At 52.4% G+C, this 11,852-nt stretch overlaps 1 protein-coding gene across 1 annotated transcript in view; it reads left to right on the top strand.

Annotated features, from left to right (window-relative positions):
• ELAC2 (elaC ribonuclease Z 2) overlaps positions 1-10,550 on the top strand; it is a 12,557-nt gene extending 2,007 nt beyond the window's left edge. The window contains exons 5-23 of the mRNA XM_009080968.1: positions 106-174; positions 668-823; positions 1,301-1,359; positions 2,100-2,158; positions 2,246-2,318; positions 3,323-3,435; positions 3,987-4,085; positions 4,425-4,563; positions 4,640-4,725; positions 5,713-5,822; positions 6,047-6,143; positions 6,631-6,769; positions 7,362-7,400; positions 7,553-7,662; positions 8,414-8,513; positions 8,592-8,712; positions 8,897-8,975; positions 9,674-9,818; positions 10,308-10,550. Of these exons, the coding sequence (XP_009079216.1) occupies positions 106-174; positions 668-823; positions 1,301-1,359; positions 2,100-2,158; positions 2,246-2,318; positions 3,323-3,435; positions 3,987-4,085; positions 4,425-4,563; positions 4,640-4,725; positions 5,713-5,822; positions 6,047-6,143; positions 6,631-6,769; positions 7,362-7,400; positions 7,553-7,662; positions 8,414-8,513; positions 8,592-8,712; positions 8,897-8,975; positions 9,674-9,818; positions 10,308-10,550 (2,036 nt within the window). The remainder of the gene's footprint in view (positions 1-105; positions 175-667; positions 824-1,300; positions 1,360-2,099; positions 2,159-2,245; positions 2,319-3,322; positions 3,436-3,986; positions 4,086-4,424; positions 4,564-4,639; positions 4,726-5,712; positions 5,823-6,046; positions 6,144-6,630; positions 6,770-7,361; positions 7,401-7,552; positions 7,663-8,413; positions 8,514-8,591; positions 8,713-8,896; positions 8,976-9,673; positions 9,819-10,307) is intronic.
• The last annotated feature ends 1,302 nt before the right edge of the window (positions 10,551-11,852 follow it).

Here is an 11,852-nt window from a genome sequence, read left to right as displayed (position 1 = left end):
TTCAGCAGGTTTTGAGAAGGAAAAAAGGACCCTTTTCTGATTTATATCCTTGTGGAGTGTGAATTGCTGTGCATGGGTTAATGCTGGATTTTGGTCTCTTCCCAGCTGTGCAGTTGCACACAGAGCCTGAGTACAAGGACGAGACGATGACAGTCTGCCAAATCCCTCTGACAGGTGAGCACGTGGTGCTGCAGCCAGGCAGGAGGTGCAGGAGCTCAGGAACCACCAGGGAGGGGTTTGAGGAGCAGATTGTGCTTGCCTGAGTCAGCAGAGCTTCAGTAATGAATTTTGCCTGGAGAAGGATGTCCTTCAAAGACGTGACCTGCTGAGTCAGGGCCTTGGCTTGTTCCTTTAGGTGTGGGTGTATGGAATGACATGGGAAACATCCTTGGGTTTGGCTTTCTCAGCCAGCTGAGTTCTTCCTGCTGGAAATTGGTGCTGAGGGTAAACTCAGACTTGACAGGGTTTAGCAGTTTGGGAAGAATCTAAAGGATTTGGGCTCCTGGAATAAGGGACTGGAGTGTGAAGTTCAAGTCGGCCTGGGGAGAGGAGCTCTGTTCTGGTGCATTTAAACAAGACTCATGGAAGGGGAAATGTTACTCCTGATTTTCTTCTCTGTCCCTCTGGACTGAGTGGTCTTTGTCTGCTTTTACTGGATTTGGGACAGGAAAATCATTGACTGCTGAGAGTCCATCACCTCCATCACCTGGAGCATCCAGCCAAGGTGGATGTAGCCCTAAAGAGGATACAGGGCCTGGATCCCCAGGAGCTACACAGCAAAGCTTAGAGGAAGGCAAAGGAAAAGGAAGCCCAAAGAAAACAGGTGAAAACCATGGAATGACCTTTTCAAATTTAATGAGAGAAAGCCAAGTTAAGGATATGCATTTGTGCTCTGAGCCCTTTGCTCTCTGGAAGTGAGGTCTTCAGGGGATTCCGTGGAGCACAATGTGTTCTGTTGCTTTGACAGCTGACACACAACTCCTGGGGCCTAGAAGCTAATATGATTGCTGCTTGGGGGTGATTAATCCCTGGAGTAATTTGCTTCTGGCTGGGGTGGGTGCTCCAGCCTTTGCAGTTTCATTACAGGAGGATGTTGACTTTATTTTCTAGTCGTGGGCTTTTAGTTTGGTGTTTTGTAGCTGAAGCCATGAGCTCTCTGGCCTTGGGTGCTTCTGACATCTCGTTGCTCCCAGTTGGATGATGTTGCTCCTGTTAAGACTTTAGCAAATATTGGCACTTTTTGGCTTTCAGAAAAGGGATAGCCAGTGATGATTTTGAGTCGTTTTGCTTTTTTTTCCAGGTGCTGAGCAGAAGTGTGCAAGTAGGCAGCCTGATGTGGTGATGGCTTTTCTGTGTAAAGTAAGCTTGGGCACAGAGGTCTCTAATGAACACAGACTGGGGAGCAGAACAGAGTGTTTTGGTGGGAAAGGACCTAGAGACATCATCTAAAAACACAGACTGGTTTGGGTTGGAAGGGACCTTAAAGCTCACCTCATCCCACCCCTGCCATGGGCAGGAGCACCTTGCATTAGCCCAGGTTTCTCCAAGCCCCATCCAGCCTGGCCTGGAACACTTCCAGAGTTGGACCATCCAGTCCAACTGCCTGAGCACTTCAGGCTGCCTAAAATCTAAAGCAGATTATTAAGGGCATTTTCCAAATGTCACTTACACACTGGCAGGCTTGGGGCACTGACCACCTCTCAGAGGAGTCTGTGCCAGTCTGACCCTCCTCCTTGTCAGGAAATGCTTCCTAATTAGGACATTTTATTAGGACTTTGAAGCTGTGTTGTGAATGTCAGAGGAGCTGCAGCATGAGTAGGAATGTGCAAAAACTGGAGACATGCTCTTTATAGAGCAGCAGTTCAGAGGAGGGCAGGCTGTCCTGCTTGCTTGGCTAAAGAAGAGCAAGAAGCAGCAGCATGATCTTGGAAACCAGACAGGGTAGTAAAAGCTTCTTGGGGTAAGTCAGAGCAGTGGCTGTGGAACTGAAATGGGGAAAAAGTCCCCTTGGCTTTGTGGGTAACACTAAAAGTGTCAGGATGTGGAGCTTGTTCCTGGCCCTCCTTACCTGTCTGATCATTCTGTTTTGCTCCTTTCAGATTCACCCAAAGAAGGGGAAGTTCCTAGCAGCCAAAGCCCAGGAGATGGGGCTGCCAGTGTGAGTGTGACATCCCAGCTTGGGGCATGGGCAGCACCAGGCAATTGGATGTTGGCAAGCTAAATCTTTCTGTGGCCTTGTTTTCAGGGGAACTCCAGCCATTCTCCCCATCATTACAGCTCTCAAAAATGGGGAGAGCATCACTTTTGAAGGCAGAGAGGTAAGATGTGCTGCTGCTGTGGCTTTGCCACCCTCACTGGGCTCCCAGTGACAGGCCTTTGTGCAGAATGCTTTGCCCACCAGTAGGTACTGGAACTGTTCCAGCTTCAAGCTGTTGCTCAATGTCTGGGGGTGTGATCAGGGTAGTACACTTCAGAATGGATTCCTTTGTGGGTATGGCTGATGCTTGCTGTTTGAGCTTCATCTCTCCTTCCCCAAGGTGATGCAGGTCTAGCAGTGAGCTAGTGGAGTTCATTTGTAAGTCTGGGGATTGAATGGCTATGTAACCATCACTCCCTCCTTACCCTTGGTGTACCTCTTAGACCTAGAGAAGGTCAGTGGATCCTGGGTGCAGGGGCTGAGCCTCTCAAATACTGGAGTGAGAGGCAGAGCCAGCTCTGGCCGTGGCCGAGGGGATCTGCAGGTGAACATCCTGACCTGGGAGAAGGATCAGCACATAGAATCATAGATTGTTAAGGGGTTGGAATGGAACTTAGAGATGATCCAGCCCCAACCTCTGCCCTGGGCAGGGACACCTCCCACCAGAGCAGGTTGCTCAAGGCTTCATCCAACCTGGCTGTGAACACTGCCAGGGTTGGGGCAGCCCCAGCCTCCCTGGCCAACCTGGGACAGTGTCTCACCACCCTCACAGTCACAAGAATTTCACAAAGCGTTTTTTCCCTTAAACCTGCTTTTGCTCCCACCTGAATCTGCATTGGGAACCTAGAAGCTGCTGGAATTCCCTTCCTTATTTGAGATTGTGGTTTGCTCTGAGGCCAAGGTTGGGATTTGCAGTTACACAGCAAAATGCAAATGTGTGTATTGAGAGCAGAAAGGACACAAGGACTGCACTGGCTGAGTTTGCTGACCATGAGAGGAGCTGCTGAGGTGGGGGTGGCTGCTATGTGTGCCTGATGGGACAGCTGTCGGAAGAGTCAGAGAGTGATGCAGGAAGGGCTGTGTGTACTGGTTGGTTGTGTGTGACCTTTGTGTATCTGCCTGCAGCTCTTCCCTGAAGAACTGTGCACCCCTACTGACCCTGGCCCAGTGTTCCTGGTGCTGGAATGTCCTCATGAGGGCTTTGTGGATGCCATCTGTGAAAATGAGACCTTCCGAAGGTAGAGCTGGGCTGCCTGCAGGGTTTGGGGAAGGACATCTGTGCTGAGCTTTGCCAAAGAGAAGCTCTTGTTCTGGTCTAGATGTGCTGGTTCTCATGGCTGATGTCTGAGCTGTGTGACACTTAAAGAGCTTGAGATGCAAGGAGGGATTGGTATTGCATTTTGAGGCTTTTAGGATAGGCAGAACCTGGAGGGGTTCTGTGACTGTCTCAAGAGTGTCTTCCCTCAGAGCCTCCAGAGCATGACTGTGCATTGGTGTCTGCCTAGGGAGCAGTCCTGGAAGCCTGGGCTGCCTGTAACAGCTCTGTAGGGCTTGTGCAGGACCACATTGGGCTCATGGAGGCTCTGCAGATGTTGTTGCTGATGGAGGAGAGGAATTAGCCTTTGGGGGACAGTGGAGGAGTTGGCAGATGGTGGGCCTGAGCCTTGTGCCTATGGCCATGTGGAGCCTGGAGCTCCTGGGCTGTGCTCTGCCTGCCTCGGGGTCATCACTGGTGGGAGGGGATGCCAAGGGCATGGACTGAAGTGCAGATGTTGTTTCTGTGCCCCAGGTACCAGGAGGGACTTCCTGAGAACCAGGTGGCCTTGGTTATTCACATCACTCCGGAGTCAGTGCTCAGAGACAGTCGCTACCAGCAGTGGCTGGAAAGGTATGTGATCCTGTGGGTGTTGGGAGTCGTGTCAGGGCATCACAGAATCATCACGGCTGGAGGAGACCTCTAAGGTCATCAGGTCCAACCATGAACCTGTCACTGCTGGCACCCCTAAACCATATCCTGCAGTGCCAGATCCAGACACCTCTTAAACACCTCCAGGGATGGTGACTCCATCACCTCCCTGGGCAATATCCCAGGGCCTGAACACCCTCACAGGGAAAACATTTTCCTGCCATCTCCTCTGACTCTGCTCTGGCTTAGCTCAAGGCCATTCCCTCTAGTCTTGTCCCTGGTGGGGCTCAAGCTGTTGTGCATGTTACTGTCCTCTTACAGGTTTGGCCCTGGGACTCAGCACTTGGTGCTCAATGAGAACTCCTCTGCTGTGCACAACCCACGCAGCTACAAGATCCAAACTCAGCTGAACCTCATCCACCCAGAGATCTTCCCTCTGCTCACCACCTACCAGAGCAAGGTAGGCCGGGCCCTGCTTGCCCATGTGCCTGGGGCCCCTGAGCAAAGCTGTGTCTCATGTCAGCTCCTCCCTGCAGGAAGCAGAGGCTGAGTGCCCTGTGCCCTTCGTGCGAGGGGAGTGTCTGCTCAAGTACCAATTCAGGCCACAGCAGGAGTGGCAGAGGTCAGTGGGAATCTTTGCCTTCCTAGGGTTTGGGTGTTGGCTTGAAGTCTTTTTTCAATGAGGGAGGACACTGTCCACATCCTTTGCAGATCCTTTCTGCTGGCTGTGCTGGGACAGCTGCTAGAGGTGTGTTTTGAGGGCTGTGTCCCTGTCTCTGAAGTTTCAGACAAGGTGTAGGACATGGGGAGAGAACCACTGAAAACACCACCTGGGCAGTGATTTGGAGTGTTATCTGTCCCTCACTCCTATAGCCTTGTGGTCCTCTGCTCTTTGCTTTCAGTCATGCTATGCACCCAACTGAGGCTGAGGCAGAGCAGATGAAGGCAGGGAGAGACTTTTTGGGGAGCACACAGACTTCCTGGGTCTTCACATGTATAGGAGCTGAAAGCCCCAGGGGATTGCAGAGTTGCCAGCCCTGCTCATGCTGGCTTTGTGGGCAAGTGAGTGAAGCTGCTTATGAGGACCTTAAGGGCCAGGGACCACATGGTGCAAGGGGACACCACCTGCCATGGCTCAAGTTTCTGGCTCTGTTGGGCAGAACGAATGGACACGGATGCCAAGAAGAGTGTAAGTTTCTCTGCTTAAGGTATATGAAGGGCTGGAGTACTCCATGTGCTCTGGTGCAGGCCCAGGACACAGGTCCTTGATGCTTTGCAGTGGTGCCTGGAGACCTTTTGGGTGGCTGTTCTCTTCCAAAACTCTCTGTGCCACCTTGCAGTGTCCTCTGGTGCCCGACATCTCTGGACTGGGACAGAGCTATTTCAGGAGCTTCTCCAGTTGGCTGGAATGATGGTTTCTGTGGCTGCCTCAGCCCAGCCAGGCCTTTTTGGCACATAGCACACTCATGGATGTGTCTTCTCCCACTTGGAACTTGGAAAGAGCATTTGCCCCCTTGTTGGAAGGCTGTTCTGGCACAGGAATTTGCCCTGGAAACAGCTGTGTGAGTTCCTGCCCTGCCCCGTGCTGACACATGGTGTGTTCTTGCAGAGATGCTGTGACTGTCTGTGATCATGACATGTTTGTCAGTGAAGCCTTGGATCTTCCTGACTTCCAGACCTGTGTGAAGGAGTGCAAAGAGAGCCTGTCTGCTGCTCCAGGTATGGATCAGCAGCTTGGCTGGGCTCAGTGTCATGGGAACTAGGAGCTCTTGGTGCTTTAGAAGTGATGGTGCTTGTTCAGCTTGAACCTGCTGCTGAGAGAGGCAGAACTGACCATGCTGGACATGTGGGCTCTGGAGTTACTGTGCTGGTGAACTCTGTCTGACTGGACAGCATGTGGAGAACATTTGCCTACAAATCCATGTTGTCTTTGTTTTCTCTAGGAAATGTGGCTGCTTATCCTGAAATTGTGTTCTTGGGAACAGGATCTGCAATTCCAATGAAAATTCGAAATGTCAGTTCCACACTGGTGAATACCAGGTAAGTCCCAGTGCCATCCCTGCATGCTGCCTGGAGAGGCTCAGTGTCCTAAGGGTAAATCCCTGTGCCATCTCTGCATCCTGCCTGGAGAGGCTCAGTGTCCTAGGGGTAAATCCCTGTGCCATCCCTGCATCCTGCCTGGAGAGGCTCAGTGTCTTTGGGGGTGCTGCCCAAGGGCTGATGTGACCAGTGTTGGTGCCACAGGGAGGGTGCCCCATCCTGGAGTCTGCAGTTTGAGGCACTTGTCTCTCTGTGGGTGAGGAAGACTTGAGATCCACCTGTAAAGCCAAACATTCAATGTCTCCATCTGCTCCAAGGGTGTGTTCAGTATCAGCACAAGACCAGGAGATGGGACAGTCTCTAAAGCCTTGGCTGGGAGGGCTGGAGCAGCACTGAGGGGTGCAGAGCACTGAGACCCAAAAGATTCCCCTCCCTGCTCAGAGCTCCTACAGTGGCTGCTAAACGTCTCTCTCGCTTGTCTTGCCAGTGCCACCCGATCCCTCCTCCTGGACTGTGGGGAGGGAACCTTCGGACAGCTCTGCCGTCACTATGGAGAGCAAGTTGACCAAGTGCTGTGTAACATCGTGGCTGTGTTTGTGTCCCACATGCACACAGATCATCATTCAGTAGGTTGAGAGTGTGGGAAGGGGAGGGGGCTCTGTGCAGGTGTGCTCTGCTCTTTGGGACACACTGTGGCTGCAGCTGATGAATGCAGATTGCCTGCTCTGCCTTCATTCCCCAGGCACTGCTGGGCCTGTCTGGGCTTCTAATCCCCTTTCCCTTCCTGTAAGGGTCCCTGCAGCCTTGCTGGGATCATCCAGAGCAATGTTTTAGCAATGTCCACCCCAGCTCCCTTCAGTGTTTGCAGTAAAGAGTCTCAGAAGGAGCAGGTGATCTACTCTAGGCTGAGCCTGACCAGGGCAGGCTGCGTGTGCTCTACTCTTGTGTCTAGCAGTCACTCTGGGACTGAGGTGCTGGAGAGAGCCTTTCTGCTCTCCACCCCTCTGGGAAGGGCTGAGGGCTGTGTGAGCAGCTTGGGGCACAAGCAGTGCCAGAGTTACAGCAACTCAGCAAGTTGCAGTGGTTGGAAAAGCAGTGATCATGGGTTTCTGACTGCAGGTTTGCCCTCTCTGGGTTGGCTGAGGTCTGGTAACTCTGTTGCCACTTTGCCCAGACATGAGTTACTGCAGCTTGGTGTGTGGTTTGTTCCCTCTGCAGGGGCTGGTGCACATCCTGATGGAGCGGCGCAGAGCCTTTGTGAGTAACTCTTGTGTTTCACCTCTCCTAACTTGCCCTGGGCCGAGGGGAGGGGGAGCTTCTGAACCTTCATCATCTCCCTAGGAATTTCTTCTCTCTCGTTTGGTGCACACCTAGTACTGATTTTTTCCCCCTCACCTTTACTTTTGCAGGCAGCCCTGGGTCAGCCTTTCAGCCCTCTGTTTCTGGTAGCACCTGAGCAGATCATGCCTTGGCTACATGAGTACCACAACCACTGTGAAGAGATTCTTGGAGACATCAAGTGAGTGTTCTGTGTGGTGTGTGGGGAAATGACCTTGCTGGGTCCTTACTCAAGGCAAGCTCCTGTCATCCATTCCCCAACCCCTTTGTTGGAGGTAACTGACTCCTTCCACTGCCTGTGGACTGAGGATGTGCAGTTTGCAGAGTGCAGGATAGGGTTTGTTACTCAGTTGTGCTGCTTAATAGAGGCTTACATGTAGGCTTCCCTTTTCCATAGGCCTTCCAGGAGCTGAAGGGGCTCCAGGAAAGCTGCAGAGGGACTCTGGGTTAGGAACTGCAGGGACAGGACAAGGAGCAATGGGGAGAAATGGAAAGAGGGAAATTGAGATTAGATTTTAGGCAGAGGTTTTCCCTGTGAGGGTGGTGAGACCCTGTCCCAGGTTGCCCAGGGAGGCTGTGGCTGCCCCAACCCTGGCAGTGTTCACAGCCAGGTTGGATGAGCCTTGAGCAACCTGCTCTGGTGGGAGGTGTCCCTGCCCAGGGCAGGGGTTGGGGCTGGATCATCTCTAATGTCCATTCCAACCCCGTAACATACTATGAATCTATGAAAGGGAAGTTGGGCAAGTGGAATAGAGACTATTTGACAGTGAGGCACTAGTGAATGCATGGGGTAAAACAGAGACAGGTGCACCAAAACGTACCTATAAGGTGCTGAACTGAGGAGGAGAAACAGGAGAAATTGGCTGCATAAGTATAAGATCAGGTTTTATTTTGTGTCTGTCCTTAGTTCTCTCTTCTTCCCTCCCTCACAGAATGATTCCTTCCCTCTCCCTCGTGAAAGGCTGTGAGAACATCAAACCTAAAGCCAAGGGGTTTGTGAGCTCTCTGTTAGAGAGCTATGACCTGTCTGAGGTAAGCTCCTGAGCTGGGGCTCAGTGGCTGTGAGGGGCAGGAGAAGATTTGGGCTCTAACATTTGTATCCCTGTTCAGTTTCAGACCTGTGAAGTCCAGCACTGTAAAAATGCTTTTGCATGCTCAGTGATCCACAAATCTGGCTGGAAAGTTGTCTACTCTGGTGACACAATGCCCTGCATGGCCCTGGTGCATATGGGTAGGTGAGAAAACCCTCTGCGTGAAGAACCTCTTGGGAAAGGTTCTCCAGCTGTCAGTATATGGCACCCCCAGAGCCTTGGTGCTGTGCCTGTCACACAGGGAGGGGCTGAGGGGGGCAAAGCAGAGCTCATGGGGGCCATGGAACTAATTAGCTGAAGATTGAGTTGTGTCTATTTACACAGGTAAGAATGCCACCCTGCTGATCCATGAGGCAACTCTGGAAGATGGCATGGAAAGAGAAGCTATAGAGAAGACTCACAGGTGGGATGTGTTCTGCTGTCTGTCAGAAGGGAAAGGTGCTGAGATGGATGTTGTCCTTGGAGCAGGTGGTGAAGGGCCCAAGACTTGTAGTAGGTGCACACAGAGCTCTTCCACACTAAAAATGGTGTGTTGATCATTGTGGCAGCTCTGGAATCATCACAGCTCCTCTCAACATCCCCCAAAAGGATGGGAAAAGGAATGAGGGGAAGCTTTCAAGTAGGCAGTAGTAACTGCAAATAGACTAGCCTAAGGAGAAGGGTTTTTGCTTGATTACATCTGGGGCCTAAGCTCAGGGGTAGGAGAGTCATCTTACCCCCTCAGCTCACTGTGAAATTCCAGTGAGTGCTGCAGCCAGGGATTCCATGTGCTGCCCCCAGAAAATGGGGGAGACATGAGCAGCTGCTTGGGATTACCTGCCAGTCATAATGCAAGAGAGCTGGGTGTGCTGGCACCCCTGGACAGGTGTTTGAACCTGTCCTGTCCTCAGCTTGTGCAGCTCATCAATGCAGAGCTCCAGCAGTGATAGCTGCTCTCCTGCACGTGGGTTGTGTGGAAGTCAGAGACTTGCAGCAGTGCAGGCTGTGAGGAGAGGAGCCTGGGGGTGCTGCAGGGAGCCTTGTGACGTGACCCTGGGAGCAGAGCAGCCTGCCCTGCCCGTCTGCCACCAGGCAACACTGTGTGCTCCTGTTCCCTTGCAGCACGACCTCCCAGGCAATCCAGACTGGGATGAAGATGAATGCAGAGTTCATCATGCTCAATCACTTCAGTCAGAGGTATGCCAAGATCCCACTGTTCAGTGAGGACTTCAGTGAGAAGGTTGGAATTGCCTTTGACCATATGAGGGTGAGTTGGGAGCTTTGGGCTGGGCTGTGGGAGAGGTTTCCATGTTCCTTTGGGATGGCTATGTAAATTCTCTACCTGTATGGATACACCATCTCCCCTGAAACAGCTCCTTTAGCTGCTGGCAGCATCGCCATGTGGGGAAAGGGGACACGGGCTGACAGGTGCTGGTGGCTCTTGAATCCCACTTCTAACACTGACACTTGCCTCATGGCACCTCATGGCTACTTGCAGCCCAAAACCTCATTTTGCTTCCATCCCCACTCTTCTGGACTGGTGAGCTGCTTTCTGCAGCATATCTGGGGGGCAGAAGCTGCTGCCATTGGGCAGAAGGCAGTGAGGGTAGCTCAGTGTCGCTCAGAACTTGTACTGGTCGCAGCACAGTGACTCGGCGAGGTCAGGAGGGCCCAAGGTCATGCACAGGCCGAGGGCAAGGGGGAGGAGAGCAAACAAAAAGCAGTTCTCATGCAGATGCTCCTGTGCCTGTTCCAGGTTCGTTTGGGTGACTTTGGAGCCATCCCAAAGCTGATCCCTGCCCTGAAGGCTCTGTTTGCAGACGACATAGTGGAGATGGAGGAGCGGAAGGAGAAGCGGGAGCTACGGCTCCTCAAGGAGACAGCCATAATCCTGGACAAGCTCACGGCAGGGGAGAACAAGGAAGCAGCGTGCCAGAAGCGGAAACAAGTCAAGAACCATCAGGAACTGCCAACCAAGAAGCTTAAAACAGTAAACTGAGAGAGACCGTGGTGGGAACGCTGTGCTCCACGAGAGCTGCCTCGCTCTCCGCAGGCCTCGGAGCGCACGGAGCCGCCGGCACCGTGGGACTTGAGCTCTCCTTGGCCTCTGGGTCTGCTGGGCCATCATAGATCTCCCTGGGCTGCAGCTCCAGCTCCAGCGCCAGTCCTTGTGCCGACAGGATCTGCCCACACAGCTCCTGCTCCTGGGGCTCACCAGGCCATGTGGTGTTTTTCTTTTAGCCAAAAATTCTTCTCTCAGAACTGTTTTTTAATTTTGGGGTTTTAGGCTGTTGGTGGTGGAACAGCAGCAGGTGGGACCTCTGCAAAAGATCAGGTGTGAGGGGCTTGGAGGGGCCCTGGGTCTGCCAGAAGAAGGGGAGCAGGTCTGTTAGTGAGGAGGGATGGAACCAGGCACGAGAACCCAGGTCACAGGAGGAGAGTCGACAGTGAAATGGGATGCAGTGAATTGTTAAGTTAAATTAGGGGTGAGAATACATCTGTGTTCCATTTTATTTTGGTTTTATCCACTGATTTTACTCTTGGCATAAGATCAGTTTTCCAGACCCTTCCTTTAGAATCTGAATAAACCATTCCCCATCCTGCTGGGGCTGTTGTGTTGGGTTCACTAACACACCTGGATTGCTCCAGAGACTGACCTTGCCTGGCTGCATGTGACAGCATTGGGGTAAAAACCAGGATCTTGCCCATCAGGCCTGGATCAGTGCTGTGTTTTGTGCCAGCACAATCCTCTCTGCCTCTTACCCTATGGACAGGAGCTTTGCCTGTCAGTCCAAGCTGCTGCCAAGGGACAGTGGCTTTTGAGTGGATGCAGATCAGACAACTGGGACTTTGCTGCAGGGGACAGGAAAACTGGCAAAGCAGGCACAGAGGGGGAAGGTCCATTGTTGATGTGGGTCAGATGTTTCTGTGGGTCAGCTTTGCTTCTTCCCTTACCACTGCTGTGGCTGCAAGTGTGGGGAAGCAAGAGAGGAGCTGTGCACTGCTTCAGGCAGGGAGTTCATGTTTGTATGCAGCTTGAAGGCACCCAGTGCCTAAGCTTTGCTCAGCAAAGGGTGATGGAAAATGAAGAGACAAACTAGCAGCAAAGCATCTTTTGTTGAGCTGTGCTTTAATGTTTCGCTTGTCCAAAGCAGAGACTTGGTCATTGGCAGAGCTGAGTTCTCCAGAAAAGCTCTGTTGGGCTTTTAGGAATATCTGGAGACAGGGGCAAGGCTGGGCAAGCAGCACAGGTTCAGAGGAGGGAGTTGGGGTGCCCAGGGCCAGGGCTGGTCACTGCTGC

This window comes from Acanthisitta chloris, unplaced genomic scaffold (assembly GCF_000695815.1).
Source record: "Acanthisitta chloris isolate BGI_N310 unplaced genomic scaffold, ASM69581v1 scaffold41198, whole genome shotgun sequence".
Classification (NCBI taxonomy): Eukaryota; Metazoa; Chordata; class Aves; order Passeriformes; family Acanthisittidae; genus Acanthisitta; species Acanthisitta chloris.
This window is presented reverse-complemented; position numbering and strand designations above follow the sequence as displayed.